Genomic DNA, 16,663 nt, shown 5'->3' on the forward strand with positions numbered 1-16,663 from the left:
TTATATGTATGCAGTATATAAAACAGCATTCATATTTCTCTAGGCAAATACAGAAGTATTTAATTGGATTAGCATAAATTGGAAGAGTCCAGCATTCTCTTAATGTCTTATACTGATACCTTTTCTTCACAAAGAATATCTTACCCAATGTTTAATATTGTGGTGTAGAATTTACCACCTGTCAAACATCACTGTGAGAGATTTACTTCTATCAAAGAGCAAGTTTAGACATGACTGAAATATATCTACGTGTTCTCTATTTCAGGATTTGCCTTGAACCAAACTGACATTCTTTATATATAAATAAATAGCAGTTCACACTCATATTTCTGATTCATATCACCACAGCAGGGTTCATTGTAGCTGTCTCCCTTGCTTATTTGTAACATCTTTCTCTGACAGTGAAAAACCTGGCTCTTATCACCTTTGTTTTTGAAAGATATTTCCAACAGGTATAGAATTCTAGGCTGACAGTTTTAATCTTTCAGTACTTTTAAAGATGTTGCTCCACAACCTAAGTGTCCATCAACAGATGAATGGATAAAGAAGATGTGGCACATATATACAATGGAATATTACTCAGCCATAAAAAGAAACGAAATTGAGTTATTTGTAGTGAGGTGGATGGACCTAGAATCTGTCATACAGAGTGAAGTAAGTCAGAGAGAGAAAAACAAATACCGTATGCTAACACATATATATGGAATCTAAAAAAAAAAAAAAAAGGGCATGAAAAACCTAGGGGCAAGATGGGAATAAAGACACAGACCTACTAGAGAATGGAATTGAGGATATGGGTAGGGGGAAGGGTAAGCTGGGACAAAGTGAGAGAGTGGCATGGACATATATACACTACCAAATGTAAAATAGATAGCTAGTGGGAAGCAGCTGCATAGCACTGTGCTTTGTGAGCACTTAGAGGGGTGGGATAGGGAGGGTGGGAGGGAGGGAGATGCAAGAGGGAAGAGATATGGGGATATGTGTATTTGTATAACTGATCACTTTGTTATAAAGCAGAAACTAACACACCATTGTAAAGCAATTATACTCCAATAAAGATGTTAAAAAAAAAGATGTTACTCCACTGTCTTCTTGCTTGCATTGTTTCCCATGAGAAATCTGCTGTCATCCTTATCCTTGTTCCTCTGCACCTACTTGTGTCTTTTTTCCCCTGTGGCTGCTTATAAGATATTCTCATTTTCACTGGTTTTGAGCAATTTGATTTTGATGTTCTTTGGTGTAATTTTCTTCATATTTCTTGTGTGGGGGATTTGTTGAACTTCTTGGATCTATAAGTATGTTGTTTTCACCAAATTTGAGAATTTTTTACCCATTATTTCTTCAAATAATTTACGTCTCCCTTCTTCTCTCCTTTGAGGACTCTTTATGTTAAGCCACTTGAATTGTCTGATGCTCTTTCAAATTTTTAGATTCTTTTTTCTCTCTTTGTTTCTTTTTGCATAGTTTCTATTCCTGTGTCTTGAAACTCACTTATCTTTTTTTCTGCCACGTCTCACCATCCATTAAATCCATTGTCTGTATTTGTCATCTCAGACATTGTAGTTTTAATCTCTAAAAGTTTGATTTGGATCTTTTTCTTTTGTTTCAATATTTTCCATGTCTTGACTTTTTGAACATATGGAATGCAGTTATGATAACTGAAATCCTTCCTTGTTTACTAGTTGAACATCTGTGTCACTCCTGGGTCCATTTTCATTGATTGATTATTCTCCTTGTTATGGGTTTTGTTTTCCTCCTCTTCATATGTCTCATAATCTTTGTTTGGATGCCAGACATTATTAATTTTACCTTTTTGGGTGCTGGGTATTTTTGGATTCTTATAAATGTTCTTGGTCTTTGTTCTGGAATGAAGTTACTTGGAAATATTATTGTCTTTTGAGTTTTACTTTTATGATTTGTTAAGCCAGTCTAGAACTATGCCCTTTCTAAGGCTCATTAGGTTCAGAAGCTCAGGTTCAGAAGCAAGATCCTTCTGAACTTTGTACCCAGTGCCTCATGAATTATGAGTTCTCCCAGTCTAGCTGGTGAGAACAAGCACTGTTCCTGGTCTCAGGTATTTTTCTCAGAGACATGCACTGATCAGAACTCTTCTGAATACTCAAGGGAGACCTTTGGCAGATCTCTGGAGTTCTTTGTGCAGCTTTCTCCTCCTTATCCACAACTCTCATCTGAAAACTCTAGCTGCCTTCGTCTCCACAGATTCTTAGTTCTGTCTCCTCAACACAGGAAGTCAGTTGAGGTCTGCCTGGGTTCCTTCTCCCTGTGCCCCAACCTGGAAACTCTTTCAAGGTAGTAAGTAGGCAGGGGCAATTGTAGGGCTCATCTTGTTTACTTTCCATCTCTCAGGGATCACTGACTTTTGTTGCCTGATGTCAGGGTCTTGAAAAATCATTGTTTCATATATTTTGTCTGTTTTTTTTGTTTTTGGTGGTGGTTTCTTTCTTTTAAGTTTCAGGGAGGGGGTAAATCCAATCCTTGTTATTCCATCTTTGCCAGAAGCAGAAGTCTCAGTCCTTTAGGTCTCTGTTTCCTCTGTGTGGAATGCCCTATTCCAGTTATCTGTGTGGTCAACTCCCTCACCACCTCTTTCTGTTTAGCAGTTTTTTCTTGGATGCTGGACATTGTGAATGTTCTGTTTTTATCTCTGGATTTTGTTGTCTTGCTTTAAAGGAGTGACAAGTTTTATCTTAGAAGTCATTTACATTATCTGTGGATCAGCTTAATCCTTTTGAGGCTTGTGTTTAAGCTTTGATAGGATAGGTTTATAGTAATTTTTACTCTAGGGCTACTTTAACCCTATTAAGACATGACTCTTGAATACAGCAGGTGTTCAGCAAGGTCTCTTAACTCTGGCTGCTTAAAAATTGTAATGTATCCCAGGCCTGAGTGAGCTCTGAGAATTGTTCGATTTACAGCTCCCACTAGTTGTTCTTTTCCCAGCCTTATGTAGTCAAACCCTACTCATGTACCGTTTAGTATTCAGGCAGACTCAAGATGACTCTAGCTAAATTCCTGGAGCTCCGTCTCTGCATAGCTCCCTTATTGTCATACTCTGCCCTGAAAATTGCAGTCTCTTCACCCTCCGAAACTCTAATCTCTGTCTCCTCAACTCAGTGAGATTACTATTCCTGCTCCCAGTGTCACAGTCCAAAAAGGTCCCCTAGTCTGATAACTAGAAGGTTCATAGAAATCATCCTTCTCTCAGGCATCACAGTCCTCTCTACCTGTTTTTGAGAACAGTTGTTAATGTAGTTCTTTTAGTTTTTCATCAGAGGGCAAGTCCAGTACCAGTTACTCCATTATGATCAGAAGCAGACATCTTCAGAAGGATATTTTTAACACACAAGATACGTCATGTCACTCCTGCTTAAAAATGTTCACTGGCTCATTTCAGTCAGTGAAGAAGCCAAAATACTTACAATGACCTTTAAGACTGCACGATCTGGCTCCCCTGTTACCTTTCTTTCCTTATATCCTACTATTCCTCCCACAGCTTATTCCAATGTAGCCATGCTGACCTTCTTGTTATTTCTGGAACCACCAGGCATGCTTCCATCCTAGGTCCTTTGTGCTCTCTGTCTCTTGTGCTTGGTCAGCACTTTCTCTCCATGGCCATGGTGAGCCATGAGGCTAACTCTCTCACTTCTCTCACGCCCTTCAACTTCTCAATAACCATCCTATTTAAAGTTGCTACCATCTCCTCACCATCACTCCTTTCCCTCCTTTTTCTTACACTGCTCTGATTTTTTCCCTTAGCATTTATCCCATTCTGACATACTACTATTTCTTATTTATTTGTCATGTCCATTGTCTAATGGCTGCCTTCCCCCATTAGAACTCAAGCTTCGCAAGGGCAGAGGTCATTGTCTTTTTTGTTCCTTATTACATCATATATGCTCAGTACATCATTTTTTATTACTTTGTTGGATGTTTAATAAATATCAAAAGTATAAATATTACTATACTTCTTTCTTCTCAAAAAGTTCCTTAAGCTTAAGGATTATAACCAGCAGAACTAAATTTCCCTGCCTTCATCAGTTATTATTGCCCATCATTAATTAAAATGTTACACCCATGTTCTAAATATATATGCCTGAATTTCTAATAGACTTTACTATAGTCAGAATTTTCACATCCTAACAATTATAATCAAGGTTTAAAGTCGGCCCTGAACCAATAAAAATTTTTCTTTCATAATAAAGTTATAACTGTAATGTGTTAACTTTTTTTCCTCTTAGGGCAAAATATTTGTAATACAGTACAGAAATCTCAGATATATTTTAAAAGAAATAGCCTAACTAAGGCAAAAGTGAGAATGTTTTGGCTTTTAGAATTCCAAGAAGGGCTTAAGTAACTAAACCGTGAACAGTAGGTTTAGAGGCAGTAGCATGCTGGAGTTGCTGGCGGTGTCTCACAAGAGCTGATCATGCATATCTCTTCCCAGTTCCACGTTCAGTGATGCCATGTTGGTAGCTTGAGATGGACCATGGTGAGACTTGTTTCCTCCAGAAGTCAGCAAACACTGCAAATCAGGGTTCCTCACCACTCCTACCCCCGCCTCACTCAGCTCCACACACACACTTGTTAACCCTCTATTACCACATCTCTGGAGTTGAGCAGACATCAGGGACAACTGGTATCAGGGGCTCAAATGCCTCTAGAACTGTTAGAAATCTGAATTCTGCCTCTCTAGAGGTTGACTTCTCTCAGGGAAGACTGGCTTGCCCTATCTGGTAAGATAGTGTCCCATGATACCTCCCAACTTTTATGTACTATCACAGACTGTGATACCACAGAGAAACTCACTTTCTCTGCTGCAGTTTGAAAAATACCAGCGAAAGTCTCTAGTTAGATGCCCACCTCTGAGCAGTTCAGGAAGTGGAACGGAGGTAATCGTGGGGAATGGAATCATGTAAGAACTTGCATATCCCAAAGTAGCCATGCGACTAGGAATCAGTTTCCAGGAGAAGAAGAGAGAGACAGTACAGAGCAGACAGTTCTATGGTGTATACAGTATGTTAAAATACAAAATTAAGCTAAATTGAAATGCAAAGTGGTTCCAGAACAGCATTAAATATTTGGAGTTCTTTTAAATATAGTTGAGAAATCGTTGTTGTATAATACGTTAAATAAAACATCTTTTTAATGTGGTAACTTAAGTCCTGCAATGAGTTTATTAAAATGTGCTTTTTGTTTAGGGTTTGAACTACAGTTCCGATTAGGCCCAACTTTACAGGGAAAAGCAGTTACTGTGTATACAAATTACCCATTTCCCGGAGAAGCATTTAATCGAGAAAAATTCCGTTCCCTGGAATGGGAAAATCCAACAGAAAGAGAAGATGATTCTGATAAATACTGTAAACTTCATCTTCAACAAGCTGGATCATTTCAGTATTACTTCCTTCAAGGGTAAGTCAGGTGTTCTGTATGTGAAAAAAAGAAGTTAATTTGTTCTATAACTTGAAGTTATCTAACTTGTAAAAAGTTACCATATGAATCATGGCAGTGCAATTTTTACAGGGCTTTCCTGAGATGCAAATAGAATATGATCCTTCAGTTTCTAGGAAGTAATTGTAAGCTTTTATTGCAACTTTTTAAATGATTTTATGTGCCTAGAAATATATTTTTAAATGGGACAGTTTACTTTCCAATTAGAGAGTCAGACTATTAGATGAGAATTATTTTTCCTATCATTAATTTAGAAGTTTTTGTTTTGTTTTTTCCTTAGAAATGAGAAAAGTGGTGGAGGTTACATAGTTGTGGACCCTATTTTACGTGTTGGTGCTGATAATCATGTGTTACCCTTGGACTGTGTTACTCTCCAGACATTTTTAGCCAAGTGTATGGGACCCTTTGATGAATGGGAAAGCAGACTTAGGGTTGCAAAAGAATCAGGTAATGTCAGCTTTCTTTCTTTTCTTCTTCTTTAAAATAAATGTAATTATCTTCTGTGATACAGATTTCAAAGGCTTTAATTCTTTTAATTTCATTCCTTAGTACATTTAGTAAAATAAATAGAACTGTATGAAATTGTTGTTACTTGACCATTTTTAACCTACAAAAATGGCAAATTTTATGGTTCAACTGAATAAATTAAGGAACTCTATGACAAAATAAGATTATTATTGTTTCTAAGACTTTACTTTGACATATAAAAATTAGTAAGCTACCAGAATGTGTTGGAAAATATATTATCATGGACTTCCCTGGTGGCGCAGTGGTTAAGAATCTGCCTGCCAATGCAGGGGACACGGGTTTGAGCCCTGGTCCAGGACGATGCCACATGCTGTGCAGCAACTAAGCCCGTGCACCACAACTACTGAAGCCTGCGCTCCTAGAGCCTGTGCTCCTCAACAAGAGAAGCCACCACAATGAGAATCCCTCGCACTGCAATGAAGAGTAGCCCCCGCTTGCCACAACTAGGGAAAGCCCTCGCACAGCAATGAAGACCCAACGCAGCCAAAAATAAATAAATAAAATATATTATCATTACATATAATTTTAATTCAACAAGCCTTGATTAATGGTCTTCCATGTGGAAATCATGTGCTGCCATACATACCAAGAGTAAAATGAAACTTAAGGTGTATTTTAGTCTTAAGTAAAGGGTAATGTTAATTTTCTACTTTCGACTTGAACATAGAGTGAAGAAAGAAATGAGAAGTTCACTGACATAACTAAAACAGAATACAAGTACTATGGAACATTAAAACTAGGAGAAAGATGTACTGATATACTTGCATAGGATATATTTTCTACATATAAATATATCAATTCAAGAAATATAAATTGAACCCCTAATAGTAACTAGGCATTGTGTGTGATTTTTTTCAAATACATCATCTCATTATCCCTATCTTGCATATGAGGACACTGATAATCCTGAAAGATTTAAGTAGACTTGCTTGAAGTCACTTGTCGTACAGCTAGGATTTAAACCCAAGTCTTTAACCCCTTCTCTGGTAGCATGGTTGCCTTGCCATTTGGAATTACTTATGGAAGTTTAACCTTACATTTTGCTTAGTTTTAGGTATGTTTTTTCTTATAGTGGTCTTTGTTTCTTTTCTTGTGTTGCAGGCTACAACATGATTCATTTTACCCCGTTGCAGACTCTTGGACTATCTAGGTCATGCTATTCCCTTGCTGATCAGTTAGAATTAAATCCTGATTTTTCAAGACCTAATAAAAAATACACCTGGACTGATGTTGGACAGCTAGTGGAAAAATTGAAAAAAGAATGGAATATTCTTTGTATTACTGATGTTGTCTACAATCATACTGGTATGAGCTTCATTAACTACTTCTATTAATTTTAATGAGAATATTATATTCTAATTATTTCATTCCTTGCTGTTTTATATAACATAAAGTTTGAAAACACAAGTGATGATTAGGTGTCCTTCAATTTAAAAATCACTTTATACAGTACCACTTCTTTTCTTTCAAAGAAAACAGTGTTAGTTGAAGATATAATCAATATGTAAGTATTTTACATGTGATGATTATAAAAACAGGAGTGTGATCATAGAAAAGACCACATATTTCAATTTACAGTATTAATACTTTACAGACCAACTAATGAATCTATATAGCCATAGCTCTGGTACTATAGCATATATTTGAAAAAACTGAATGGTGTTATTTGAAGAGAAAATTATTGGTAAATTCTTAGAACTTAAATTTGAAAATTATATCTTTTACATGTTAAAAGATATTATTAAAGTTAACCTGTTTTGGGTCCCAGGATTTCTTACCAGTATACAATTCTATAAAAATGTATCAGAGGTTTCCAGATGCTGATCCTCAGGAAATGACTGCTTCCATCAGCTATCAGAGTAACTGGGTCTGGAGAAGCCTCTGGCCCTGATCAGCTTTCAGTTTAACCCAGTGTACCTTGCAGATGCTTTTCTCTGTTTGCCATGATGTAGAAAAGTCAGGAAACCACTGACTTACATATGTAAACAACAGGAATTCCAGGTGGTACAAAACATTTAACAACAACAACAAAAATCTCTGGTGTGTGTGTCATAAAATTGTTTTCCAAGTAACCATAGGAACTGTGAAGATGTTCAAAAGCTCAAAGATTTGGTTCATCAATATAGATAATAATCTCTAATGATAATAATAAACAATCAAAATTAGGCAAAGAAATAGGAACATTCTAAAATTTGTTGTTTCTGCATGCACCTGGAAACTAAGCATGAGGGTCCACAGTGAAAACTGCCTAATGTCTAAGAATTCAGTATTCTTCGCTTGAAAATTTGACATTATTGATAACTACTTTGACATCTTTAATACTATTCACATCAAATTTATCAAACCACATAATGGCAGCGTATGAATTATGATATGGCTTAGGCAGCTATAACAAAAAGACAAAAATATAGTGACTTAAGATTTAAATTATACTTATTTCTTATAAAAGATTAAGTAGGCATTCCAAGACTGGTGTGGTAGCCAACCCATTATAGGGAATGAAGTTCTTTCTCTCATGCTGCTCTGCTGTCTCCAGCACTTTGCTTCCATCTCTTAATCAAATACGGCCCCTCCCGTTCCTTATATCACCTCTACCCAGTGGCAATGAGGAAAGGGAAGTAATGTCTTTTAAGGGCATGATCTGGTGTATGTATCCCTTCTGCTCACATTGCACCAGATAGGATTTTGTCTCTTGTCACACCTAGCTATAAAGGAGCTTGCAGTGTAGTATTTTGTTTGTCAGCCATGTCTGTCGCTGAACCTTGAGAGTTCTGTTACTAAAGCAACAAAGGGAGTATAAGGTTTGGAGTACAGTCACAGACTCTGTCAGAGACTGTATTTTCTAAAAGCATTTGAGAGATTCTGTGTGAATGTTGTGAGAAGAAGAAGTGAATGTTGCTTCCACCTTGCATGGAAAGTGTTGAGTATCATAATGTCCTTTCTATGATATAGGTTTTCATTAAAAAGTTACTATCCAGGGAAAGTCAACTTCCAGAATGGCACTGTTAAGGGCTTCACAGACCCTCTACCCTGCAAAACAGCTGTAACTGATGAAAATTATTTTTAAAAAACTAAAGTCTCCGAAAATTGTCCTAAGTGAATTCAGCATGTGGAGAGACATTTATGCAAGAATATGTACTAAACCTCAGAAAGAATAGTGAGAGTCTGTGACATTTGAACCACAGCCTGCTCCTCCCTCCCTACCCTTCCCCAGTCAGAGTGATGATAGGTCTGTTCCTAGCAGGTGCTGCCAAGGACACCAGGCTCCCTTTCTCCCTGGCTCCCAGTCTAGGGCTGTGGTTGAAAGAGGCAGGCTTCCAGCGTTTCTCATTCCCCCCTTTCAGCACTATGTTACGGAAACTATTCTAGGCAAGAGCAGATGAGAGGCCTGGGGCTCCCTTCCTCCACCCAGCCCCCACTCAGAGAGAGAAAGTTCTACTTCATGCATAGCAGGTCAAGAATACTGGACCCTTGCCCCAGCTTGCTTGTGGGGTCGGGGTTCCACACCTGGAGGGGAAAGCCAAGAAAACCAGAGGCTCCTATCCCTGCCACCACTGGTGGAGCAAGTGACACAGGTGTTCTGCCCCCGGGAAGAGATGTGCAGGAAGAACAGAGTAAGAATGGAACTGACTTTATTTGGTACATAGCATGGGAAAGTTCAAGCCTGTGAGCACTGTTGAAAACAATGGAGACTTTGGTGGTAAACAATCCAAAGGAGGCTGGTATCTTCATGAGAGCAACATGCTAAACCATAGGCCAGCTACTGATCTAACAGAGAGAACCAGGGAAAGAGACAGCTAACAAGAGCCTTCTTGGGGTCAGAACAAGCCTCAAAGACAGGCCTCAAAGACTACCCATGCCAAGGGACCCAAATTTAATTGGATCATATTGCAGTGCAATTTATGCTCCAGAATATTATCAAAAATAATAGCACAGTCAGCCTGAGTAACAGCTCAGTAGAGAAATAGCTGAGTGTGATACCAACAGAAGCAGACAGCTTAACAGATTTCAGGGAAAAAGACACTTAAGAGAGCCCTGCTAAAAACCACCATCACCCCAGGCTGACTACCCATGACCAAGGCTGCACCCTCTGAGTCGCAACATCAGAGTCTGACACTGTGGGGGAAATAGACTTCCCTAAAATAATCCAGACAAGTCACAAACCATCAATCAAAAAGACCTGGAGGGGATGGGATCAGTATCCAGAATTGCTACAACATATTATCTAAATCACCAATACTCAACAAAAAATTGAGACATGTAAAGAAACAGCAAAGTGTGGCCCTTACACAAGAAAAAAACAGGCAGCAGAAATCACCTTTGAGAAGTCCTAGATGTCATACTTGAAATAGACTTTAAAGCAAGTATTATAAATGTATTTAAAGAATGGAAGGAAACCAAATTAAAGCAGTAAAAGAAGATATTATGATGATAGCCCATCAAAGAGGGAATATCATAAATAGATAGAAATTTTTAAAAAGAGCCAAATGAGAATTCTGGAGTTGAAAAGTAAATAACCAAAATGAGAAATTTCACTGGAGCTGTTCAGCAGTATGATTGAGTGGAAAGAAGAAAGGGTTAGTGAACAGTGACTATGCAATCTAAAGAACAGAGAGAAAAAGGATAAAAATGAACAGAGTTTCAGTGAAATGTGGGACATGGAAACACCAGAAGGGGAGGAAAGAATGGAAAAAAATACTTGAAGAAATAATGGCTGAAAACCTCCCAACCTCCAACATTAATTTACACATCCTAAAACTCAGGGACCTCCAGATAACATAAACAAAAGAGAGCTACACTCAGACACATCATAGTAAAAATTCTGAAGCCAAAGATTTAGGGAATCTTGAAAGTAATGTCTTGAAAGGTAGAGGTTATCAGAGTCAATTAAAAAAGAAATAAATAAAACAGGATCCAAATATATGCTGTCTACATGCCACACACTTTAAATTCAAAGATACAGGTAGGTTGACAGTAAAAGGATGGAAAAAGGTAAACCTGAATTGGTTAGTTTAGGAGTTCCCTCTCTGACTGCTGCAGAGATGGCTCAGCCTTGGGCATACACAAGGTCTTCCAGACTGCCAGAGGTGAATGGGATTTCTTTTTAAGGCTGGCTTCCTAGAAGTCACCCTAGGTCAGAGTGTACTTCGTTGTTCACTCGGTGTGCCTGCCTCTCCCAGAATGAAACTAACCCCAGACTGGGAGGTAAGGGGAGAGGGCATCTCCCATCTTGGCCACACCTGCCTGGAGTAGAGCACTGGGGTAGAGCTTCCATAACACGTGGTTGGTCGGGTGGGATAAGGGAGCAGGTTGTGGTTCAAGTGCCACAGACTCTTGCTATTCTTACTAAGAATTAGTAGGTTTTCTTGAATAAATGTTTCTCCATGTGCCAGATGCCCTTAGGACAATTTCCAGAGTCTTTCTTTACTGTGCTACTCTGGAAGTCCATCTTGCATTTTTAATTTTGATATGTATTAAGACATAGTTTGGAGTTTAACTCCTCCTTCATATAGAATGAGAAAAAATACTTTTGTTACCTAATGTTTAGAATTCTTTCATTTTACACTTGATTTTATTTCATAAAATTGAGATAAGAAACAAAGTTTCAGGATTTTACCATGTAAAAAGTTGGGGTTGCCTTAATATTTACTCTTAATAAACGAAAATCCAAATTGGATATAATTATCATGACATTTTTCTCTTATATAATCTTGAATTTCAATGACTATGATGATAAATCTTGGGAAAACTATCTTGATTCACATTTGGAGAATTATCAATTTAACTTTTATTACAACATCTCTGCTTCTTATGTATTCTGTCTATTAAATAAATACTAAGTAAATCAATGACTTACTAAATGATTTATCATATATGTGAAATGAAAAATAATAATGATTTTAAAACTCTGTAAGGATTGTAATAGTTCTCAGCTGAGTGAACAAGGCATGACCACATTCATCTCAGCCATAGAGCAAAATGGTTAGACTGCAGATTCTGAAGAGACTTGCCCAGTTCTTTTCCTGGCTGTGTGACTTTTGCTGAGGTACCTATCTCAGGCTCTCATCTGTCAAATGAACATAATAGTATGTCCTATATCATTTGGAAGGGCATGAGGGTTAATAAATTAATGCACTTAACAGTTCCTGGCATATGGTAGGAATAATTGTTACTACTTTCATGTACATTAACCACTCCTGAGCATGAATTTACAGGGCATTAGTCCATTTTAAAGATGAAGCAAAATGTGTCTAGCTTTTATTTGTTTATTAATAAATTAAAACAAATTATCTCCAATGTTGTAAACACTTGAAATACCTTGCAAAACTCCTGATTCTGATTCTGAACTTACTGCTACAAATGGGTAATAAGATACAAGCTATACCCTTGTTCTTTGAGTATATTTTTTTTAGCAGTTTCTCAGCCTCACTTGTATCAGTTTTATTGAAACAATATATCTTATTAACCTTTCAAGATTAGCTATACAAAGAGGTTGCCTATGAAAGAACTGAGTTTTCTTCCATCAGGATTGTCTAAGCAAAATTAAAAACAAAAACAAACAAAAAAACCCTTTCTAGAATGAAGGCTCCATGAGCACCTGAACCTTGCTCCCTTATTTGCTACAGAATATCTAGCTCTCAGAACAGTGCCTGGGATATATGACACTTTCAGTGTAGATATATGTGGACCTATGAATGGATTTTGAGTTAACATGCTGTCCCCAGGCAGTGCTATCATCACATACTTGGGTAGATGTGCCTGGGCCTCAGCTGGAGTCTGGGCCAGTTTGAGAGATGTACTGAGAAGAGTGGGTGTGATGAGGAAGGGCATGTTCAAGGAAAGAGAAGGACTAAAATGTAGCAAACCTCCCTCCAGGGTTTAGGGGAGATGATAAGGAAAAGAGAGGGCACAAAAGAGAGAAGCAAAAATTTAAGGCAACCAAGATAACGACACCTTTTGTAAATCAAGGAAGAGGTCTTTTGTAAATCAAGGAAGGACTAATCAGTAATGACAAATGCTGTAGAGCTTGAAAGTGATGAAAATGAGAAAGTAACACTAAATTTCATGATTAGGAGGCTGGAGTAATCTCGGTGGAGCGCTGGCTGTAGAAGCAGATTGTAGTGGGAGAAGGAATGAGAGTGTGGGGAGAAAGTGGAAGCAGTAGATACAGGTTGGATTTTCAAGACGTTTGGTCTCGATACTAATAGACCCTGCAGAACTTAGAGAAATAATTGCATTTAGATAAGGTGTGTGTTTGTATTCTTAGCTTTGAGGAGATACAAGCATATTTAAAGATCTAGAGGAAGGAATCTCACCTCCCTCCCCCGCTCAAAAGAAAAAAAAAAACCCACAGGAATACATGATATGTAGGAAAAAAAGATATAAATGACATTTTGCATTCTAAGGATAGGTAAGAGACAGAACCTAGAGCTTAGGTGGGGCCGAAGGAGGGCCCTGTCACTCAGGAGACCAGAAGTAAAAAGGAGAAGCTCCTGGGGAAAGTAAAGGTCAGGGGGCTCTTCTGCCCTAGAACCTAACAGCCAGACACTGAAAAGCCTAAACCAGAATTGAAGATACAGGCAACTTTCTGCTTTAATGAGGCCAGAGAACTTGAAGTCAGGGCAAAAGCCCAGTCTGCCTTAAAGGAAAAGATGTCCTTTACGTTTAGAAGGAGCATTCCAAAATATAGTTCACCCAAGGACCATCAAAAGAGGCCAAGGGGGCTTCCCTGGTGGCGCAGTGGTTGAGAGTCCGCCTGCCGATGCAGGGGACACGGGTTCGTGACCCGGGCTGGGAAGATCCCACATGCCGCGGAGCAGCTGGGCCCATGAGCCATGGCCGCTGGGCCTGCGCATCCGGAGCCTGTGCTGCTCAACGGGAGAGGCCACAACAGTGAGAGGCCCACATACTGCAAAAAAAAAAAAAAAAAAAAAAAAAAAAAAAAAAAAAAAAAAAAAAAAAAAAGAGGCCAAGGACAAGACCCTTCTTAACTCCCACTGCAATAGTAAACAATTTATACAATGGCATTAATAAATGTGTTGATCCTATTTACTATCAATTAAAAACTCTTACAACAGAAAAGAAAAATATATGGTGAAATAGCTGATAGGATACCACAACCAAAAGATTGTTTTCATACTACAATATCATTATAAAATATTGATATCTAATATATAAGAAAATGAGTGATAGATGTTAATATTTTATTTTACCTTTAAACTTAACTTCAGTTTAATTACATGATATTCCTTTATGTTTCCTTTTTCTTTAAGCTACTAAAAGTAAATGGCTCCAGGAACATCCAGAAAGTGCATATAACCTTGTGAATTCCCCACACTTAAAACCTGCCTGGGTCTTAGACAGAGCACTTTGGCACTTATCCTGTGATGTTGCAGAAGGGAAATACAAAGAAAGAGGAGTAGCTGCTTTGATTGAAAATGATCATCAAATGAATGTCAGTATGTATAGAGGAATACCACACTAAAACAGCAGAATTTCTAAAGTGTAAAGTAAATGTGTGGTTGAAAATCATTTAGAACCTGTCTTTTAGTATGCTAAATAATGTTTAGTAAAAAGATTTTAAATGTGTATATTTTAACTATTGATATTTTTCAGTGCATTCGAAAAATAATTTGGGAGGATATTTTCCCAAAGATCCATCTGTGGGAATTTTTCCAAGTAGATGTTGACAAAGCAGTTGAGCAATTTAGAGGACTTCTTACACAAGGTACAGGATATACACTAGAATGTTTCTATCGATTTTAGGAAATCTAGTATTACTCTTGAAGCGATAACTCTTCTCTTGGTTAACACATTATTAAATCTGTTATTATTATATGATATTTGTATTGTTTCTGATGCTCTAAAACTATGATTCTGGAAGCTATCTTAGAGTTAGCAGAGATATCTAAAGGGCATGTCATAATACATACTATTTCCCTCGGGGACTGTTTCTTACATTGATTCCGTAGCACAATGCTCAGAATACCGTAGAGCTCAATATGTATTTGTTAAATGCATGAATGGCAGGTAAGTAGAGCAGAGTATTTCAGCTGCCAAAGACTCAAAACAGGGTTTGAAACTGAGAGATGTATGTCCTCTGTTGGCTAACGTAGGAATCTTAACTGAGGTAGAGGGGCTTCTAGCTGATGGCGCCTACCATTAAGGCTACCTAACCACTAGTGAGACTGACTCAGGTACTAGTCAGTAGCAAAGATAAAGAAACAGATCAGGTTAAGGACATAATTAACCTTAAGAAGTTAATCATTGTGTCCCTGACAAAGTAGGATAGAAAAAATCATGCTGAAAGAGAAATTAGGGTTTTTCAGAGGCAAATTAGAAAAATTTGAATGTATCTACAATTAGTATAGGACAGTCTAACAGCAAGGATCTTTGATGGCTAGAAATCCTCTTCCTCATCCAGAAACTAGAGCATGTGTAGGGCCCAGAAATACTGCCTTCAAAGTAGAAATCAGGGCTTTCCTGGTGGCGCAGTGGTTGAGAGTCTGCCTGCCGGTGCAGGGGACACGGGTTCGTGCCCCGGTCCGGGAGGATCCCACATGCCGCGGAGCCGCTGAGCCTGCACGTCCGGAGGCTGTGCTCCGTAATGGGAGAGGCCACAACAGTGAGAGGCCCACATACCGCAAAGTAGAAATCAGTATGACCTGAGGCCCAGGAAGCTTAGGGTCAGATTTACTCTCTCAAGTTTCACAATTGTGTAACATCTTAATATATGAATTTTTTATATTAACTTTCCTTCATGTTTTATTTTACTGAAAAGCCTCCATCTTCCCTTCCCTCTGATGTTTATAAGCTGTATTATTTATTTACAATAATGTGCAAAAATATAATAAATGGAATGTGTGAGTTCCTATCCCCCAAAACCTACTTACTAGAAGGAACTATCAATTAATAGTTTCTTGTGTTTCTTTTCAGACTCTTTTTGAAAGAAATTCCAGTTTTATCTAATTAGATATATATAAATTATATTCATAAGTTTTATATTTATATCTATTTTATGCACACACAAATAAATCTATAGCATATGGATTGTTTAACAACTTGTTATTTTAGTTGACAGCATGCTCTTATTACAGCTAATTATTTCTTTTAACCTCTAGATAGAATACACTGTTTTAAAGTACTTGAATTTCTTTAGCCTTTTAGATAGATTATTTGCAGTTCATTTCTCATTCATTCAATACGTATTTATTGAATCAACTGTTCTGTGAAAGGCACTCTTCCAGGCGTGGAGATTCAATGGTGAACATAGTAGCAAGCCCTTGCCCTAGGAGAATTTATATTCTTATAAGCAGTACTATAGAAAATATATCCTTGTACATGTTATCTTTACTTGCTATGTGAGTAAGTCTGTAGGACAAATTGTTAGACATAGAATTCATGGGTCAAAGGGTATACAGATTTCATGATAAATTTATGATAGATATTGTCAAATTGCTTTTCAACACAAGTTGTACCAGTTTACATTATCACTAACTATACCATCACCAATGTTAGATACCGTTAATCTTTATAATCTTTGTCAATAAGGGAAAATATTCATTATTTTAATTTACATTTCTTTACCTATTAGTGAAATATCTTTTCACATGTTAATTAGCCATTTATAGTTCTTCCATTAATTCCCTATTAATGTTCTTTCCCT

General features: G+C 37.5%; 1 protein-coding gene across 1 annotated transcript in view; it reads left to right on the forward strand.

Annotated features, from left to right (window-relative positions):
• AGL (amylo-alpha-1,6-glucosidase and 4-alpha-glucanotransferase) overlaps positions 1-16,663 on the forward strand; it is an 84,002-nt gene that overhangs the window by 7,243 nt on the left and 60,096 nt on the right. The window contains exons 3-7 of the mRNA XM_007449605.1: positions 5,220-5,430; positions 5,750-5,916; positions 7,099-7,302; positions 14,271-14,452; positions 14,614-14,725. Of these exons, the coding sequence (XP_007449667.1) occupies positions 5,220-5,430; positions 5,750-5,916; positions 7,099-7,302; positions 14,271-14,452; positions 14,614-14,725 (876 nt within the window). The remainder of the gene's footprint in view (positions 1-5,219; positions 5,431-5,749; positions 5,917-7,098; positions 7,303-14,270; positions 14,453-14,613; positions 14,726-16,663) is intronic.

Source organism: Lipotes vexillifer, unplaced genomic scaffold, assembly GCF_000442215.2.
Source record: "Lipotes vexillifer unplaced genomic scaffold, Lipotes_vexillifer_v1.1 scaffold445, whole genome shotgun sequence".
Taxonomy (NCBI): domain Eukaryota; kingdom Metazoa; phylum Chordata; class Mammalia; order Artiodactyla; family Lipotidae; genus Lipotes; species Lipotes vexillifer.